Genomic DNA, 21,766 nt, shown 5'->3' on the forward strand with positions numbered 1-21,766 from the left:
TTTGTTAAGTTTCAACTAAAGCATTTAGACACAACAAGGTGAACCGGGCCTACTGGGCTGGCCAAGCTCGAGGAGCATCTGAAGGAAGGGACGAGATGGTGCAATTCTTCCTGTGTGGCCGTCAGGACCAGATTAGCTCTGAAAGCACCATGGGCACACCGCCACCACATGGAACGCAAAAACAAAACCAACGAACCCCACAACACTAACCCATAAAACAAGTGCAGGTCAAGTTCAACCAACGAACCCCACAATGCTGACCCGTAAAATAAGTGCAGGTCAAGTCCAACCAATGAACCCCGCAATGCTAACCCGTAAAATAAGTGCAGGTCAAGTCCAACCAACGAACCCCACACTGCTAACCCGTAAAACACGTGCAGGTCAAGTCCAACCAACGAACCCCGCAACACTAACCCATAAAATAAGTGCAGGTCAAGTCCAACCAATGAACCCTGCAACGCTAGCCCATAAAATAAGTGCAGGTTAAGTCCAACTAATGAACCCTGCAACGCTAACCCATAAAATAAGTGCAGGTCAAGTCCAACCAACCTATTTTTCCTCACAGGCTGTATGGATGTATTTTTTGAAATCAAATTATTTTCTAAATATTTCTGGTGCTCCTGCCTTTCTGGTGTCCTAAAGATACATGCTTAATCTGCCTACTTAGGGCAACTACACAAAAAGGGGCCTCTTGAAAGATACTCTTCATGAAGTGAAAGTGGAGTCAACTGGTCACCCTTAACATACTGTCCACAGAACAAACAAGGACTCCTTTGGCAAGAGCTTCTTTTGATGATAACCTTAGACTCAGTCAAACCTTCCCCTCCTCCACAAGGCACATTTTTTCCATCGAAGAGAATGATTCGAAGCACATCTCCCTCTTCTGGGAGGAGACACTCTGAGCAGACCCCCTCTTTACTGAAATGCACCTGAGTCATTCACACTGCTGTTCCTCCTGGCGTAGGCGCTCCGTACCACCTGCTCGTAAACCTGCGCACCGATGGTCCGCATGTTGTCCCGGATAAGGATGCCTTGGGCCTGCATCATGAAGAGGTAGGTGTTCACTGCGGAAACAGAAGGGGACGGACAAGGGGTTAATTCAGAAGCAGTCAGAAACAGAAAACACACCAAAAAACCACATTACTCTGAGTTTCTTTCCTTTTCCCCCTTTTCTTTCTGAAACGTCTTTAGACGCTCAGGTTCTACAAGGCTATAACTTCTCTTTTCCATACTGGGTTTTAATTTTTAAGGGCACTGATCTTCCTTGGGTAGCTAGTAGGACTTAGGGGAATATCTATCCATATTCGACAGCTTTAAAATATTACATATATTCTACCTGATCTTCAAATACCCAAGCAGTATTCTAGCCCTGATATGATCAGAAAGACCTTTTGGACCAATTAAAACATTTTGAAAAAGATCTCTGGTCTTTTTAAATTCACATTTTCAGACTCATTGGTTATCCTCAGAGAAAGGAAGCCACCAACTGCCCTGCCTTCTTGAATCACTTAGATGTAGGTCTGGTACTGGCTATCTTTTAAAAGCAGTGACGAAGGCTCCAGCTATGTTTTTTGTTTTTTGTTTTTTCACTATTTGGAGAGAAAGAAGATAATGAAAGAATGCTAGCAGTCCTCACTATCCATCTGCCTCAGCCCCAAAGTTCACAGCGATGGAAAAGGAGCAAGTGGCTTGATCCAGGTTGTCAATTAAAACAGATTCCCTTCATGATACATAGAAACATCCAACCATTATGTTGTGCACCTGAAACTAAAATAATGTTACATGCAAGTTATAGCTCAATAAAAACAAAGCAAAACAAACAAAAAAATATACTCAGCAGATTAACTGCCCAATCACCGTCATCTTTGGAAAGCGATCTCCCCTCGGTTTTTCCTGAAGTCTCTACAGCATGAAATTAGCCCATCTTTAGTATAATTCCTGTATTCCATCTGCAATCTCAAATGCTATGTATTTGAAAGAAACGGTAAGGTTTATAAACATAGCTTCTTCACCAGCCATTCTAATTCACTCACATTTCCCTCACCAGTCACTGTGAGAGGGGCTGTCTGAGGCGACAGCATGTTTCTAAGTCTGGACTCTGGCGTGTGCTAGGGCTCATCTGAACACTTGGCTGACCTCCAACCAGGCTCCAGGCAGGAACGCAGCAGACAGCCCCAGCCTCTCCTCCAGACTCAGTCCACACGGCCTCGGGCGGTCCTGGCTCTTCAGCAAGATGTGTTTTGTGGACACTGTCTCATTATTATCACAGTGTCCTGCACATAATGGGCAGTAAATAAGGATTAAGTGGATGAAGCTTCGAAGTCAATTTATTTCCAGCTACCGTGGTTGGTGCTTGTGCTGGCGACGGGAGGTGGGACAGGGACAAGTCAACTGGCACAATGCTTAATGTGGAAAACCCCCAGGTGGCCCACATTACTCGGGGACATAAAAGCTTTCAGATCTTCTCTAAGGTAAACCCAGAGCCGTCAAATAATTAACAAGAGAAGTCAATGTTCAGAAATGAGGGCCTGCAGTGACCGGAAGACAAGGGCATGCTTAACTCTTGGCGTGGCCAGAGAGATCAGACACAGTGTTAACTCTCTGGTAGCATAAAAAAGTTTCCAGGAAGGGGGTGGGGGATGGGGGAGAGGAACAGCTTCAAATCCTTAAAGAAAGTATAATGCTATGAAGCCTCAGAAAACAAGAGCCAGCACCTCGCTTTCTATTTACGACAGAGAGCAGCTTGCCTGGCCACAGTAGGCAGGCAGTTAAACCTAAGATTTAAACTTCATCCAGTATCGTATTTCTCATGTGGTTCTCCAGTATATATATATATATTTTCATCACTTAGGCTATATATTATGTATATTATACATATTACACCAAATCTTCCTTCCATCCCCAGCATACTATTACACCAGCTGTCTTCAATAATATAAAGACAAATATTTATTGAACACTGTGTGTAAAGCTGTCAGACACTGCAAAAAATACACACTACCTCTTTTCCCCCAAATTTCATCTTCTCTGAGCTTTTTATCCTCTCCACTGTAAAGGATACCATTGTTAGCCCCTCTTTAAAAAACTCTAGACCTATGACTGATCCATGTTGATGTATGGTAGAAAACAATATCGTAATTATTCTTCAATTAAAAATAAATAAATGAGGGGGAAAAAAACAACAACTCCCTCCCTATCTTAGTTCTGTACGATTCCCCTAGGGCTGTTCTCAAACCTTTCCCTGCCTATCGCCTGGAGAGCCCATTCCTACACCTCCCACCCACCCCCAGACCCTAATTCCCTAAGTCTGATTGGCGCCCATGAACCTGCACTTGTAACAAGCTCACAGGTGACACCCACGTGGCTGGGCAGAGGAGCACGTTACCAGAATCACCGCTCTAGGTAGGGAACTTCAGCTACATAATCAGTAATAGTGAGTAATACATATTGAGCACTTAGTTCTTTACCTCACTTAATCCTCAAAACCTAAGAGGCAAGTAATACTACCCAACTCAGGCTTGACTTCTAGGCTTCGGCTTCTCCACCTTGCTTCTCCAAGGTCACTGAGGGATAGATCTGAACCAGGTCTAACTATGCTCTAACCGCTAAGCTTAAGAACTTGCTCATCCATGTTCTAGCCACCTGTCCTTCAGAGATTTCACACCCACATGACTTAAACCCATTGCTCTTAAGAAGATGGCGCTCAAGTCTTTATCTCCTACACAAAGCTGCCGGGCGGATCTTTCCTAATTACAGATATATACACACAGCTCCTCCTCAAAAGCCTTCTGCATCTCTGCCTGGGCTTCTGCTGATCCGCAATGCTTCTGCTCTCCCTGCTGCCGTGCAAATCTCATTAATCCTTCAAACCCCAGTGTAGCTACTTCTCCAGTCTTCCCCTTCTAGGATTTCTGTGGTATTCAAAAATGTGCCTTTTGTTTATATTTTGCCTTAGTTTGCTAACAACTGTCTCATGTGTTCATCTTGTCATTCAATTAACAAATTACACAAACCACATATTATTAATGCTTTTTGTAAACTCTCCACAGGAATTAGCAAAAGGCTGAAAAAAAAAAAGCCTGAGGAAGCAAATTTTTGCCAAAGAAAATAATCACAGATTCATAGACTCAGAGTTGGATGGGATTTTAAAGAACACTTTTCAATACCTCCTCAGTCACCACCATCCAAAAACTGTGCCTTCCAAGAATGCAGTCTGTACAGTAGAGCCGTCTTCAGAAAAAACTCTACCTTGGGTTGGGTCCAAAATGTTTTCCAGCCACTTTTAAGCGCTGGTTCTCATCCTGCCCCCTGACAGAAGAGTCAAGTTCCTTTCCTACCCTTCAGATATCGGAAAACAGACATTGTCAACCACGCTCACACTCACCCCACCTAACCTGCAACCTCAAGCTAAACAGCCCTGCTTCCTCCGTTAACCACCCTACTCCCTCTTCCTGGAAATCACCATGACTTCACTCACTGTCCTAGGCTGCTCGGGATTTCAGCCCAGGAGTCCACACTTGACAAAGAGTGTGGCCCACACCGACAGTGGGCCAGGTGCAGTTTGATGGGCCCAGAGCCATCTGTTACCAAAGCGCTGTCAACAACTTGAGCCCCCTCTTGGAGATGCAAATACCCAACAGCTCAGGGCCAAAGAAATCCTATGACAGAGATGCTGAATTACCTAATCCACCATTGCCCAGGGCAGCTCCCTTGCCCTGTGATACATGCTAAAATAACATTTACTACAAATTCAGGCTTACTTGTAACTTTTTTACACTTTCATGAGAAATGGTAATTACTGTCCTGCCCCAGCTTCTAGATTGAAGTATCGCCTGTGATCCTAGTTCAGCTGAGAGAAATAAGCCCCTTTCAAGTTTACATAATTGGAAATTTCCATCCAGGTGCCCATGGAGGCAGCCTTGGGCCATGGCTTTAACTGGAGAGCTTCCAGGAGCAGAGCAGTGGGCACCCTAACGGAAAGGCATCCTCTCCTCCCTCCGTCAGAATTCCAGGCAGCCTCCACATCCTTAGGAGTCGGGGAACACCGTTTTCACTTGACCACACAGGTTAATAAATGACTCTGACTCATAAAAAATTCCTCACTAGATAATGAAATCTGACATTTCAGCTTAAAAGCAAAATAAATTGACACAATGAACCCAAGAGGAATTGACACAATTAGAGGAGTCTATATACTGGAGTCTATACACTTAAAGAGCTCATAATTTTAACCTAAATGTGTATCGTTAATGTTTGTTACATCTGGCTGGGTAAGGTAAACAGAATTAAGAAAGCCATCCCTTTCTTGACTACCCTTTAAAATCTGTCTTAACGCCAACACCCAACACATGTGTGTGTACACCCCCCAGTCCTTTCCGGCTTTATTCTTTTATTTAACATATGACACCTTTTCTTAATCTGTCGTGTTATCTCCCTCTAGAATGTGAGCTTGGTGAGGGCAGGATCTATACCGCTGGTGGCTGGAACAGTGTGTCTGGAACACAGAGGACGCACAGTAAGTACTTGAATACATGAATATCTTAAGTTGGGACAACGAACAGTGGAGCCTTCTGAACTCAGCTGTGCATGGATATGGGATTTCAAGCTCTTCTCTTGTGATTAGCTCCCTACTCCACTATGAGAGGAACTCAAAATGTTTTGAGTTAACCAGCTTCATTACATGAACCTGTTCACGAAAAGTTCAGCAATTCCTTTGTACCAACCGAGCAGAGGTGCCAAACAGATAACATTTTCCCTAAAAATGTTCTCTGGTACTCTCACTCCTGGTAGCTCAGCTGGTAAAGAATCTGCCTGCAATGCAGGAGACCCCGGTTCAATTCCTGGGTCAGGAAGATCCCCTGGGGAAGGGAACGGCTACCCACTCCAGTAATCTGGCCCCAGAATTTCAAGGACTGTATAGCAAAGAGTCAGACACAACTGAGACTTTCACTTACGCTTGGTCCCCACTAAGTGGCTTGGTTTTGTAATGTTCCTTAACATACTGCACAGGTGTATTCAAAACCTTGTGCCACATTATTTGTAATAGGAAGACATCAGAAAAAAACTAAATGTCCACCCAAAGTAGACTGCTTGAATTACTGTACCTTCACATGGATGGAGTACTGTGAGGCTAATACCAAAGAAAGAGGAGCCAGTCAAAACACTCCAAACTGGAAAAGAACCCAGAAGTTCACCTATAATAGAACAGATTAAAAATGTGTAGCCTATTGGAATACGACACAGCCACTGCTGCTGCTGCTGCTAAGTCGCTTCAGTCATGTCCGACTCTGTGCGACCCCAGAGACGGCAGCCCACCAGGCTCCCCCGTCCCTGGGATTCTCCAGGCAAGAACACTGGAGTGGGTTGCCATTTCCTTCTCCAATGCGTGAAAGTGAAGTCACTCAGTCGTGTCCGACTCTTCGAGACCCCATGGACTGCAGCCCACCAGGCTCCTGCATCCATGGGATTTTCCAGGCAAGAGCACTGGAGTGGAGTGCCACTGCCTTCTCCAACACAGCCACTAGAAGAGGTCAACTACAACTATATGCAACCACACAGATGCGTCTCTCGTGCAACACGTGAATTCTATGTACACAGGCCTGGAAGAGGCATGACTAATCTGTAGTGTCAGAAGCCTGGAAGAGGTATCCGTAGGGCAGGGGTGTGTGTGTGGGGGGTGGTTTGGGAGGGGGCTTCTGGTCACCTTTTATTTCCTGACCTGGACACTGGTTTCACAGGTATACTTCTTTTGGAAAAAGTCATCAAGCTGTTCATTTATTTGTGCACAATTTAATATGTATGCTATACTTTGATAAATTTACCAAAAAAAAAAAAAAAAAAGATTGAGGAAAATCTATGAACTGATTTCTAGGATATACTGTTACCTGGAAAAAAGCAAAGAGCAACAGCGTGCACATATGTGTGTGCAGGTGTGTGCGCATGCATGTATGTATTATGCTGATACAGAAATACGGTGGGATTTTAGGCACATACATATTTTTATAGGAAGAAACAGGTGAAAGGCAATCCAGGAAAACGTTGCACACCTGCCATGTGCCAGGAGCTGCCCCTACTATGTGAGAAGAATGGCAATTATGAATAAGACGCAGTCCATGCGCGTCTTGAGTGACAGCCAGACCAGGACACTGCAGCCAGTGCTGACTGTAAGGGGCCCAGGTGAGGAGCTGTCACTCATACTGCAAGGGCGGCGGGGTGCCAGAAAGTACTCCCAAGGAGAGGGGACCTCTAGGAAATGGTCTAGAAATAAGAACGCTGAAACAGGGAAGGGAAGGGCACAAACACATGGGCACACAGGGAGAAAGAGACATCTGAGCAACTAAAAGCAGTCGGGTATGGCAGGAATGAAGGGTATGTATGGCAGAAACAGGAGGCTGGAGTAGGCCAGGGTGGGGAGGGGTAGGAAAGCAGAGGGGAGCGGGTCACAAAGGGCTTTATGCGCTGTACTTAGGGGCCTGGCATTGAAGAAATAGTCCAGGATCAGATTTCAGGTGGGCCAACTATAGGAATCAGTCAAAACAAGTGAATACACACTCCCTGCTCAAACTCACGGCTCTGGATGAAAGACTGAGCTTTTCAGCAGACAGAACTCAGCTCCTTAACAGGAGGAACCGCTTTGGATAGAACTGAATAAGGTGCCGTACGCAGAGTCCCATTTGGTTACTACAAGTTGGGTGCCAAATGTCACCAAAAATATATTTTCGCTCTAGATGAAGCAGCAGGAGGAATCCTCTGTCTGCCAAATCTTGGAGCGGGCAGATGGAGGGAAGACGTCAAGATATAAAGCCAGTACTACTGATACCAGTCCCATCACTTCATGGAAAACAGGGAAAAAGTAGAAGCAGGGACAGATTTTATTCTCTTGGGCTCCAAAATCACTGAAGACGGTGACTGCAGCCACAAAATTAAAAGACGCTTGCTCCTTAGAATGAACTCTATGACAAACTTAGTGTATTAAAAGCAGACACATCACTTTGCCGACAAAGGTCGGCAATCTAGTCAAAGCTATGATTTTTCCAGTACTCATGTACGGATGTGAGAGTTGGACCATAAAGAAGGCTGAGTGCCAAAGAATTTATGCTTTCAAACTGTGGTGCTGGAGAAGACTCTTGAGAGCCCCCTGGACTGCAAGGAGATCAAACCAGTCAATCTTACAGGAAATCAACCCTGAATATTCACTGGAAGGACCGATGCTGAAGCTCCAATACTTTGGCCACCTGATGCGCAGAGCTGACTCATTGGGAAAGACCCTGCTGCTGGGAAAGACTGAGGGCAAAAGGAAAAGTGGGCAGCAGAGAGCAGAGGATGAGATGGTTAGAGAGCATCACTGAGTCAATGGACATGAATCTGAGCAGGAGATAGTGAGGGACACAGGAGCCTGGCATGCTGCAGTCCACAGGCTCACAGAGTCAGACACGACTGAACAACAACTCCTGATACGCAGCTGGGGAGAGCTGGTGGCGGGCGGGGCGCAAAAGTGGGTCTGGTGTTCAGGGTGAGCCCATCAGACTAGGTGTTTTCTGGGGATTGGCTCACGTCTTGGCATCTTTCTTCTGAACACCTCCTACAGCCCACCCAATGTGTGATACAGGGTCAAGTACATTCCAGGAAAACAACGGAACAGATCTATGAACCAAGGGTTGTACCCCAGGATGGGGAGAGGGAAAGAATATGAAGGGAACAGAGCAGAAAAGGAGTGGACAGAAGAGAACAGGGAGGCTGCTCACTCCCTCTCCCTGCCCCCATCTATGAAAGACCTAATAAAAATCAAGGGGAGACAAGGGCTGAGTATGTCACACGAATGCGGAAGTTCGGCTGCTGTCATGCTACAACGGCTGCAAAACTCGCACAGCCTTTTCGGACCAAGATTTTCTGAGATATACCAGAACCTGAAAAATAAACTGATCGCTCACCGCCCCCCCTCCTCCCAGATCAGATGGTCAGCGTTCACGGCTCCACACGAGGCGTTCTGTAAAGAATGAGCCAACTTATTCTGCTCTAAAAGGATGGATTCCTGTGAAAGGCAATTCATGTCTGAGTCTCTGTGCGCCAGTGCCTTTCTTAGCACCTCATGCCTTATCTCATTTCATCCTCACAGTAAACCGAGAAACAGGTTATTACTCTCATTTTATAGATGAAGGGACTGAGGTGTGGATGAGTAACTTGACAATCTGGAGCCAAGACTTCCCAATAGGTCTTTGTCTCCAGAGTCCAGGTTTTTAGCAAATAGGTTCCACTGTCTCCCAGGTTCTAGATGCCCAGGAACCCCTGCTGCCATCACACTTTGCTGATTCTTTCCGTCTGAATCTTTAGGTCAAACTCTTCTAAGTGACTCGCATCCAATATTCCACTTCAGTGGAACTTGACTACGGCACAGTATGGTACATCCCCTATTTATTAAAATTGTTACCAGTTTGAGGCTCAAGAATGAATCCCAAATTTTTGCATTTCAGATCTACTTAAAATGCTGGATAATCATACTACACATGCAGAGATGAAGATCCAAAATTGTGGGTACGGTGGCACACACTGAAGAAGGAAAAGACAGCTGTTTTTTTAAGACACAAGGATTTTTTTTTTTTTGACAATAAATTTACACCCTTTGGCACGTCTATTTTAATGTTCTGGAGCAACTGTGTGACAATTTTCACACATAAAGTATTTAAAGAAAATGAGGGGCTGGCAACGAGAGACATTAACTGTAAGGAATCCCAACAGTTAGTTGACGAGAAAAATTTCATTTGACGAATTTTTTGCTTTCTCGGTCCTTCCCACTCAAGGCAGACAAACCACCAAATCAAACACAGGTTTTGTTTTCCACCCTCTCTAATTATTATCCCCAGCTATTAAAAAAAAAAAAAAGTCCAAGTGGTAAAAATTAACAGCTTTTAAATTCCCTGTAAACATTTCCACTGACCTGTTAGTCTATTATCTGTTAAATTATTAAACTGTACATGAGATTAGAAATGAAAGTGCTGCCTGAGAGATATTAGCTAGCTGAATAGCCTATGGTGGTCGCTTAACCTCAGCTTCCCACCCGCAATTTTTCTTTCCTACATTTTAAGTTCTTAAAAGAAAAAATTATTTATTTATGTTATGGCTGTGCTGGGTCTTTGTTGCTTCGAGAGTTTTCTCTAGTTGTGGCAACCGGCTACTAGAATAGCTACCCTACTAGTGTAGCTACTCTAGCTGTGGGGCAGAGACTTCTCACTGCCACAGCTTCCCTGGTTGCAGTCCACGGGCTCTGGCGCACAGGCTCAGTAGTTGTGACACACGCACACTTAGCTGCCTGAAGCACGGGGGATGTTTCCCAGAGCAGGGATCGAACTCACGTCCCCCTGTATTGGCAGGCGGATTCTTAACCACTGGACCACCAGGGAAGTCTCTCCCCCCAAATTCTCAACAGCGTGGTCAGTTAACAACCTCCAGAAGTACACACGCGCAGGAGAGGCTGAGCAAACAAGGATGTCCAGTTTTGTCTCAGAGACGATCAAAAATGACCTTTCTGGGGCCGTTGGCACTGGGTTGCCTGCACGGACCGTGGCCGTGCCCTGGGGGTAAATGTGCAGAGTGAGTAGACGTGTCACAGGTGGAAGCCTGACTCTGCCCACCTCCTGGGCCTGAATAAGGCTCTCTGGCCTCAGTTCCACCGGCCAGAGAGCAGAGCACCTCCTGCGGCTGCTGACGCCTGGCCTCTGTACGAACGCGCTTGGGTGACACCTGTTCACGCGAAGAAGCTTTAATGGCGCTTTTCGTGGCTTTTCCTGGTACCATCCCACCCCCAAGATTAGTCTTGGGTGGTCTTGACTCTTTCCCAACTGATATATATAAACTCTTACCATGATCCCTATAAATGTGAGCTTATCTCTTCCAGCAGGCTATAAATTCCTTACCAGTACAGACTGTCTTACTTTTTTTCCATCTACAATGTCTGATAAATAGGAGACACTTATCCGTTTATTAAATTAATGAATTACAGCTCAGTACACTGCTTGCTGTTATGGCCATTTGGGGGAGGTGCCTTGTTTTCTCAAGTTAGAAGCAGGCTGGTTTTACTGCAACCATACAAGGAAGATTCTCTAAGCCAGGAGATGACATAGTGAAAGTAATACCTGACAAACTTAGCTGGTGTAAGTGTAAATTAGTATAACCCTCTGGGAAAACTATTTGCAAGTTCAACAAAAAGCCATAAAAATACTCATATTCTCTGATCTAGCGATTTTAAGGCAATTATCTGAAATACGAGGACATTCTACACACAAAGGTTTTAATTCTGTTATTCCTAAAAACAAAAACTTGGAAAACTCAAAAACTCAAAAGCAACAACTAAAGAACAGATACATATACCTGGTAGAATCTTGTACAACCTTGAAAGAAAAAGCTATGAAACGTTATAAACAGAATAAAGGTAGAAATGCTTGCAGTAACCAAATCTGTTCAAATTGATCCAAAATTATGAAGTTTCCAGAATTACTGAGAATGCCTTTTTCACACAGCACCTATTTAATATCTAGGAACAGCCTCTAGGAATGAATGCTGCCTTGGGACATGGTCTTTTTCTTTCATTTTTGTAAACAATCATCATACATTTATATGGGGGGAGGCGCACAAAAACAGAACCAAGCTTTTGCCTTATTAAGGATCCCCGCCTTTTTACTGCTCCAGACCCAAATAATGTTCCCAGTTGCTGCTGCTGCGGCTAAGCTGCTTCAGTCGTGTCCGACTCTGTGCGACCCCAGAGACGGCAGTCCACCAGGCTCCACCGTCCCTGGGATTCTCCAGGCAAGAACACCGGAGTGGGTTGCCATTTCCTTCTCCAATGCATGAAAGTGAAAAGTGAAAGTGACGTCGCTCAGTCATGTCAGACTCTTCGCGACCTCATGGACTGCAGCTTACCAGGCTCCTCCATCCATGGGATTTTCCAGGCAGGAGTACTGGAGTGGGTTGCCATTGCCTTCTCCAGTACCAAACCATTATTCTACTTTTGCCTACCTCCAAATGATTTATTATCATCCTAAAACTTCTGGGGCTTCCAGTCATAACTTGACTGAGCAAGTTCTCTCCATCAAGCCCACGACCCCAAAGTATTTTCCCGCACACAGCCCTTCGGTCCCCTTCCTGATCCTCTTTTGGAAAGGAGATTATTCTCCATGTCCCATGGGGATAATATATGATAATCATATTATTTTTAGCCTAGAAGATTGTAGCAGACTAATAGGGTTATCTACTCTTTGGGAATTTAAGTGTTTCCAGAAGGCAACGTTCTAGCTGAAATGAGCACCCCGGTTGTCAAATACAGGGAATCAGAGCCTTGGTTTCTATAAAGGTCAAAAATTACCAAAGAAAGCACCTGGAAATGCCTTGACTCGGAGGCATAAACATTCAGCAGAATAAGGTCTTTCCTTAACACCCTGTGGGTATGACGCCCTTCCTCCAGACCAGATGGTCTGTCTTTAGCAAACGTCAAACTGTAGTGCTAGAAAGGGGTCTTCTGAGCACTCATTTTCTGTCATCTGTAATAACGGCTGTGTCTTTCGCTTGACCCAGGATGAGCAGATGTTAACTCTTCTTTCTCCAGCTAAGTGATGCTCATGTGCTACAGCAATGCAAGGCCCACCAAGCCCACAGAAACAGGACGGCCAGCCCACTCTGTGAGGGAATGCTATCGAGTGTAAACTGTGGTCAAAACTCGTCAGACTACCCTGGAACATTACACACGCTTCCCACAGATCACTTGATGGCTAAGGGCAAAAATGCACGTTTACAATGGGGAGAGCAGATGGGCATTCTTGACCAAGAGATCAAACTGGGCATTGCTAACATTAAAACAAGGTAACATTACCTTTAAGAGTATTCCTGCCAAAAACTTTTAACCTACAGCTAATCAAGAGTTCAGATCTTCCGGTTTATAAAAAATACAAAAGATTAAGGAACACATCAAATGGACACCAGGCAATTCCAGATTGTAGGATATTCTATGAAAGAGTTGACCTAGACTCTTCAAAAATGTACTGGAGGTTGAGGAGGGGACTGAGACGAAAAAGACATAATCAAATATGAAAATACGTGACCGGGGGGAGGGCAGCTATAAATAACACTTTCAGCGCTACTGGGGCAGTTTGGATATGGGTTAGACACTAGAAGATATTATGAAAGTACTGTTAATTGTGTTAGTTGCAGTGATAGTACTGTGGTTATATAGGAGAATATCCTTATTTTTTAAAGAGATGTCTGCTGAGGTATTTAAATATCTTGATGTCTATTTACAGTTTAATTTTACATGGTTCAGAGGAAAAAGAAAGGAAAGTGAAGTCGCTCAGTCGTGTCCGACTCTTTGTGACCCCATGGACTGTAGCCTACCAGGCTCCCCTGTCCATAGGGTTTACCAGGCAATAGTACTGGAGTGCATTGCCATTTCCTTCTCCAGCGGATCTTCCCGACCCAGGGATGAAACCCGGGTCTCCCGCATTGCAGACAGACGCTTTACTGTCCGAGCCACCAGGGAAGTCCAATTCTTTTTGAAAGAAAGCCAGAGTTAAATAAAAGCAAAGTGGTAAAAACTGTAGACTCTAGATGGAAGGTCATGTGTTCACTGTGTTATTCTTTTAACTTTCCTGCATGCTTGAATTTTTTCATATAAAAATTTGGGGGCAAAGTCTGATTTTGGATGTACCTAAAATGCCAACTAAATCTAAGTTATAGTAATACTGCACTAAGAATTCTCTAAACATGTCATAAATTATAATACAGGGATAAATACCTTGGTAATGGTCACATACAAACTTAGAGCATTCAGTGGCTATTCTATGCCCCTCACTCCCCAATTCTTTGTTTTTGGAACCCAAAATTGCACTTATTCTTTATCTCAGGAGGACCGAAGAGAAATTATACATAAATCTTTCTGTTGCTCCCTCACTTAATCTCCGAATGGCTTTCCACAGCCTTCAAGGTCAAGTTCTAAATTCCTTATGCTTAGGTGACTCAGTGTTCATAAAACCTGCCCCCTGTCGCTGCAATGTCAGATCTTGCCACGCCCCAATTCCAGCCACAAGGGACATCAGCAGTCCTCCAGGATCTCAGACAGGGCTGCTTCCACTGCCTGGACCTTCACTGAAAACAAGCATGTGTTTGGGGTGAATAGGGAGGGGAGGAGAAAAGACTCCAGGGAAGACCAAACCCAGCTGTGCCTCCCTCTCCCTTCAAGCATTCCTGAGGGTGCCTTGTTTGTGGCTCTCTTCAGTTACATTTGTAGGTTCACCAAATGAAAAATGACTAATTTCTGAGATTGGACTTATTCTCTAGGCCAATCCCTAGGTCTGCACACCCTACAATCAAAAAACTTCAGTTTTCTCCAAAGACCTTAAGACACTGACTCTCTGCTGTGAGAGGTTGGATCATAAAGAAGGCTGAGCGCCAAAGAATTGATGCTTTCGAATTGTAGTGCCAGAGAAGATTCTTGAGAGTCCCTTGGACTGCATGGAGGTCAAACCAGTCCATCCTAAAGGAAATCAAACCTGAATATTTACTGGAAGGACTGATGTTGAAGCTGAAGCTGCAATACTCTGGCCACCTAATGCAAAGAGCCGTCTCACTGGAAAAGACTCTGATACTGGCAAAGATTGAAGGCAAAAGGAGAAGGGGGCGTCAGAGGGTGAGATGGTTAGATAGCATCACCGACTCTGTGGACATGAATCTGGGCAAACTCCGGGAGGTAGTGGAGGACAGAGGAGTCTGGCGTGTTACAGTCTCTGGGGTTGCAAAGGGTCAGACACGACTTAGCGACTGACAGACAACAGCTCTGCTGGCAACCATATAGGACTGAAATGTCACGAAAATTAAATTAAATTAAATTGTCCTCTGTAATAGATTTAGCACTGTAAGTATTAACAAGACTGCCAGAGGGAGTAAGTTTATCAAGGGATAGGAATCCTAGCAGAGGCCAATTACCATTTCCCACCACGCCCAACTATGCAGGCTCTCCAGGCCTTCAGAGATGCTTATGACCCTGTGGATTTGGTAGTAGGTGCCTCTGACCAAAAACTATTCCAGTGAATGCACTAGGGGTTCAGTGTACCGGGAGGAAAACCTGAACCGAGAGAGAGAACTAACTGAGCAAACTCAGTACTGCCTGTGTTTTGGTTTTTTGTCTTTTGCTGTCTGACAATCCAAAGCCTAACATGTACACTTGGTTTTCTGTCTCTCTTCTCACCTTGGTTTTCCCTTCTCACAGTTATTTTTAAAATCAGCAAATGCCCAACATTTGTAAACCATCAGTGGCCATCTGTGCTTTTTACAATTAGATCCCTGTTAAAAGAAGCAAACTTTTCAGCTCCAGACTTGACTTCAGCAATCGGGCAGATCATTAAAGGGGTGAGCGAGTGACTTCATCTTAAGAGTAGGGTTGCGGTACTCTGAGGCCACCCTGAAACAAACCTAGTTCTTGAACTCAATCGTAGGCCGTGGATCTTTTGGCTGAAGTTTTATTACTGCCTCGCCTGCCCCTACCCTGACTCTAGCTCTCCAGACAACGTCTGGCACTTTCTGGATCCCTGCTCATAAAATGAGTCAAGGCTACAGATGGGGTCACTGGCAAATTTTTAAGGGATTGAAATATTATCAGGTAAGAAGTGGGTTAAAAGAACAACAACACTATTCTAGTAGAGCAATGAATTACATAAGAATAAAAGAAAAACTCACCCAAAAGAAAAAAAAAAAATCAAGGCGTTCCAACTGTCACCTTCTACCCATATAACCTCTCTAAGTGGATCCACAGAAGAGTTTCTTAAAGTGTCTTGTGCTAATTTGTGGTTAGAGCACAACATGAGAAAATGATGCTCACAGCAGGATACTAGCGCTAAGTAATTTTATGAGATTATGCCTGCCTTTGCGTTAAACAATTTATGCTGGGAGTGGTAATAAAAGCAGAGATGAAGTTAAGCGATTGACTGGAGATTGTACCAACTTTATCACCTTCGCCCGCCATCAAAAAAGAAAAAGAGAGAGAGAGAAGGATGAATGAGTCCCTTCAAGACCCAGTGTTGACTGTGCCTGCTAACTGATCTCCTCCTTTAAGAAACCCCGCTGCTCTCCTGAGCACACCGTGCGCCCTTGGCAGCTGCGCCGGGGCTGTGACGTCGGTGAAGGCCCTCTGTACTAGCGCTGGGGCTGCCACACGTAAAACTAGTAGGAAGCCGGCTGGAGGGAAGGCAGGTGCAAGGGACACAAGGCTGTGACCAGCCTGTCCTGGCCCCATCTCAAAGGAAGGAGAGACAAAAAAGCCAAGTAACAAGTCTTCACCCTTTAAAGCAATCACGATGGCATTCATTCTCTAAGATGACTAGCACCTGCTGCTTCCTGGTGAGTAAGGAGGGAAAGTCATCCAGGAAAGCAGAGAATTATAATACTTCCATGTTTCTCTACAACACAAAGGCGTCATCGCTCTAATTCTGGGGCCGGGCCCTTCTAAGAGCAGCCTACGCGGGGTGTGTGTGCCTTTTTTTTTTTTTTTTAAGATGCTACAGTTTTGATGACGTCTTTCTTCCCAGGGGCATTTACGCAATCTTTTCAGAGGCACCTTGAAGAGTAACAGCCAGAAAACGCTACAACTTCCTGGAGTCAGTCGGGGAGCGTGGGCTAGAAAGAGAACCACAGGCTTCAAAGATGACCACAACCACACCACCTATCGTGCGAAGATGATCCACACTCAGCTCCAGCACAAGTTCATCCTGGGTATAAGAACTCTTCGAGTAGTCTCCCTCCCCAAAGTCTGGCCCTGGGGTCACACGGTAGCCCCTCCTGGTAAAAGGTTCTCGAGGTCCTTCCACCCCTCCCTACCCCCCAGCACCGCAACTCCACTCTTCCCCAAAGCAGTGTTTCCGACAACACAAATCTTCAATACACCAGGAACTTCAACACTAACTAAAGTGCACTCTCATTTCTACTTTTTTTTTAAATCCCATTTCACACCGTTTAGACCGTAAACACACAAATCTCTAATCCTAACTGCTAGGTGCAAACCCTTGGTGATTATGTAGAAGTCAAGCTTTTTAAATTTTACTTGATCCTTGTCTGATTTCTGAAGTGGAACTGTCTACTGAGGGAAAGAGTTGAAACTGCTGGTTTTTGTTTTTTTTTTTATTATGCAGCCTCTTATCATTTATTAAGCACAAAAAATAAAATATAACCAGAACACGATACAAAATAAGTCACACTCTCCAAAATTACATACGGATTTGATGACAGGTGAAATATCTTTTACAACAAATGTGAACACGTGCTCTAAAGACAGTTTCCACCCTAGGACTCAGAATAAAGAAATTTTATTTCTTCAGAGCCAAAAACGGTACAGTAGAGAATCAGACGGCCCTGGAAGAGAGCCTCGCTCTTACCCCTGCCCAGGTGCCAATCAGATACAGCCGAGGGCTCCTGGGCTAAATTAGAAGATGAAGGTCAACTTGGTTACTAATCTCCCAGAGACAGCCCAGGGGAAGCAAGAGAGAAAAGCAGAACCTGGAACTCAGACAGCAAGGAAGGCATGTCCCAGCATTAATTAGAGCCCAGGACAGGTGGATTATAATTTGGCTGAAAAAGAGTTTAGGCCCTCTCTGAGTTTCTTCGCCTACTGTTCAAAGGAGGCACATGCGTTCCCAGTGTAGCCATCAGCTAGACGCCAGTGGGGCGTCCTTAATGGATGCACTCTTTGGTACCGGCGGGCATGCCTCTGAAGGGCAAGACTAATAATCAGCTGGCCACAAGGTCCTGAAAAATGCCTCCCAACGTAAGGCTGCTAAAACACACAATCGCTGAGCCCTGGAAGCCATCCAGGAGCTCCCCAGGTCTTTGGAAGGGTGAAGTGACACAGCCCCAACAGGGTAAGAAGGACATGCTCCTCCCAAATTCCTCCTTGCACAAGCCTTGATCAAGAAGAAACTGAAGGGATCAGAGGGCTTCATTTCATTCTAATCAAGTAAGTATTATTATTTCCATTTTATAGAAAAGCAACCTGGGAGTCCATCACTGCTCTGACCTGGCTTAAAAGTTCCCATTCATCATGCTACTAAGACAGTGGACACCCTTGGCCTCCATATATTCTTCAACACACACTGTTACTGCTGTTACTGCCAACAGGGGTAAAAATGAAAAGTTCTTGGGTTCCTGCAGCCCCAAGCAAAGTCCCCCCCAACCTGCCAGATACAATAATTTCATCCTTTGCCCACTTGATAAAAGAAGAAAAAAAAATTTTTTTAACCTAGGGCCAAGACCCAAAGCCAACTACGATTCAAAAGGAAAGAACAATGGATACTTTGATCATCCTTTTCACCTCTCATCATAGCTGATTGTTTTCAGCACTGCTGGGATGAATTATAGGAAATGACCTGAAAGAGCCACTAAACTGGGACTGCGTCTTGAAAAAGACCTCGTCTCCAGTTTCGTTCTTCAATTTTTTTTTTAAACTAATCTGTTCTTAAGGCTTTTCTGGAATTGCCAGTTCTGAAGTCAAGGTGAACATTTATTTTCATTCTATCCTTCATTGTTCTCTTCTATCGGTCATTCTCTGCCACTGCAGGCAGGAACATCACCGAGCCTTACCAGTGAGACCTGCTGTTGCTGCTGCTGCTGATGCTAAGTCACTTCAGTCGTGTCCAACTTTGTACGACCCCATAGACGGCAGTCCACCAGGCTCCCCTGTCCCTGGGATTCTCCAGGCAAGAACACTGGAGTGGGTTGCCATTTCCTTCTCCAATGCATGAAAGTGAAAAGTGAAAGTGAAGTTGCTCAGTCATGTCTGGCTCTTAGCAACCCCATGGACTGCAGCCTACCAGGCTCCTCTGCCCATGGGATTTTCCAGGCAAAAGCACTGGAGTGGGGTGCCATTGCCTTCTCCGAGTGAGACCTAATGCTCATTAAACAAATATCACTTTGTTCACGTGTCGGCTGAGCTCGCAGTGGACTTAACCCCCAGGCCCAAAGGACAGCCAGATTCTTCCTCAACGCACACAGTGCCATAAACACTGCTGCCATCAAGCCAACAGTGAAGAGGTAACTTGGGAGACAGGGCAAGTAACACTGAAACTGCTTTGGCGGGAGGGGCAGGCTTACAGGACTTGCCCCCAAGCTCAGCAATTTGTCAGATGAGCCAGTTGCAGAATTCCACTCCCCCAAATACCTCTCCACCCTCTTCCAGAAGGAATCTTGACCATTTCCTTTACATTGCCACTTTTTCAGGTTTTCTGTCTATTCCAAATGAGACAAGCTTATCCTGTGATTAAACATGCCATACAATATCAGAAAACCCATCAAGTCACGTTGGCCAGAGAGTAAACCGCCCAGCTACACACCGTCACCACTGTTCTTCCTCTAGCACAGAGAGGCTGCAAGCCCCTCACCAACTCCTCAAGTTCCCCACACAGGGACCCTGGGTGATAAGGATGGGTTTTCGAGACTGCTGTGTAGCTAAGAACTCCTCTTAGAAATAATACTCAGTACAAGAAGTCTGTATTAATTATTCCAAGAAGTTTCAAAAATAACAGCACTGGCACGTGCTATGACAGGATAAACCTGGAAAACACCGCGCTAAGTCAGAGACAAAAGCACAAACGTCGTATGATTCTGCTTACATGCGGTACCTGGAAAAGACAAACTCATAGGAACAGAGTGGAAATGTGATGACCGAGGGCCTGCACAAAGGGGGGCTGGGGAATTGCTTAAAGAGTGCAGTCTCTGGGATGATGAAGAGGTTCTGGATACGGACAGCGGTGGTGTCTGCACAATTCTGTGAAGGCACTGAATGCCGCTGGATTTTATACTTCAGGAGGTTACAACAGTAAATTTTAACTTTGCTTATATCACCACAATTTTTTAAAAGCCGTACGTGAAAAACCAGAATTATAACAATTAAATTATAGGTGATAAATAATAAACAGAACCAAAAGGGCAGAAGCTTTCTCTAAAATTCATTTAAGGTAACCAATGAAGGACTCTCCCTACTGTATACCACAGGGAAACATACTCAATATTATATAACCACCTATAAGCGAAAAGAATCTGAAAAAGTATACATACACACACACACATATATATAACTGAATCACTGTGCTATACACCTGAAACCTACAAGATACTGTAAATCAACTACACCTCAATAAAAATATTTTTTTAAACAATATTAAAATAAAATCCATTTAAGAGCTGAAAGAGTCAAAACTCCCAAAGTGTCAAAACAGTGCAGACAAAGCTAACTGCTGTTATCACGCTGCTTTGCTTATCCAGCCTCAGGACCTCACATACCACATGTAAGTTCAGCCTGGACGGCTCCCTGAACACCGTCCATGTCTCCACCTGGATGTCCAAACTCAACTGGTCCAAAGCCAAAGCACGGCCTTTCCCACCCACGAACCTGCTCCACTGTGGCCCTCCTCTCCTGGTTAACGGTAACTCTACCCTTTCACCCTCCTCACCCCTTCACAGGCAGGGATGTCAAGGCAGGCAGCAACATCCTTTCGAAACAGAAGTCAAATGATCTCACTCCTCTCTGTTCAAACCCCTCCAGTGAATTCTCATTTCACTCAGAGAAGAAGTCAAACTCCAGACAATGGTCTCCAAGGCTCTAAACCAGGAGTCAGCAAATGTTGGGGGCCACTGCCTGTTTCTATAAACCAAGTATTACTGGCACATGGCCAGCTGGTTTCTCTATTGTCTGTGGCTGCTTCAGTGCTACAAGCTGCAAGGCAGAGCGGAGTGGCTGCCACAGGGGCCACAGGCCTAAAACTCGCACACCTGGCCCTTCACTGAGTCAGCCGGCCCATCCCGGCTCGCAAATATCTGCATCTCATCCTCACCCTTCTGCCAGCATCTCTTTTCACTCTCTGCCTCACTCGATCTGCACCAGCCACGGCGGCTTCCTTGCTGTTTCAAGGGTACCAGGCAAGCTGGCCCCTTGAAGCCCTGCCCATGTGGCTCTCTGGTGGGGCTGCTCTGCGGCAGACAACCACGTGGCTTACTCATCCAACTCAGGCAGGACCTGCCTGAACCAAACTTCATTTCAAATGGCAATCCTCCTCTGCCTCAAAAAACCCCCATATATCCACGCCTTCCCCCCGCCAGTTATCTTTCTCCATATCACTAATCATCTAATATGACTCATGATTTTCTCTTTTTGTCTGATTTGACCGCTACACATTAGAACATCAGCTCCATGAGGGCAGAGATTTTTTTTTTGTTTGTTATGTTTTGCTCATTATCCCAATGTCTACAACAGCCTGGCATACCGTAGCAACCCAATAAAGATTTTGTTAAATATGGTTCAAAGAGTAGGTGTGGTACAGTTTGTTAGCCTATGGCCAAATTCAAGATTTCTGTTCTAATCGTTGGGGGTAAAAATCAAATAATTAACAAAAGAGATGGGGGGAAATTAGGATCCATACTTTAAAAGAATCTGAAACACAATATTGGCTTCTAACACATTTCAAATAGAGACAAATACTTCCAAAGCTAAATTTCTCAATGAAAATAATCAAAACACCAGCCTAGAGTTTCAATTAAGTAATAAATACCGTATGTGTGCACAATTCAAAACCTGTTTTAAGCTGTAAATCTCCAATTTATTCATATCCTATTAAACAATTTTTAAACTTCAAAAATCAACATCTTAACTTATACATTTCTGGTTATTCTATTCCAATAGCCCATTAACATTGCTTTTCATTATCACCCTTTTAGCTGAAATGACCAGAACTAGAGGAAGAAAAAT

General features: G+C 44.7%; 1 protein-coding gene across 1 annotated transcript in view; it reads right to left on the reverse strand.

The window, feature by feature from the left end:
• Positions 1-21,766, reverse strand: part of B4GALT5 (beta-1,4-galactosyltransferase 5) — a 71,795-nt gene that overhangs the window by 18,160 nt on the left and 31,869 nt on the right. Inside the window, exon 2 of the mRNA XM_052650581.1 lies at positions 930-1,064. Within this exon, the coding sequence (XP_052506541.1) occupies positions 930-1,064 (135 nt within the window). The remainder of the gene's footprint in view (positions 1-929; positions 1,065-21,766) is intronic.

Source organism: Budorcas taxicolor, chromosome 13 (assembly GCF_023091745.1).
Source record: "Budorcas taxicolor isolate Tak-1 chromosome 13, Takin1.1, whole genome shotgun sequence".
NCBI classification, from domain to species: Eukaryota; Metazoa; Chordata; class Mammalia; order Artiodactyla; family Bovidae; genus Budorcas; species Budorcas taxicolor.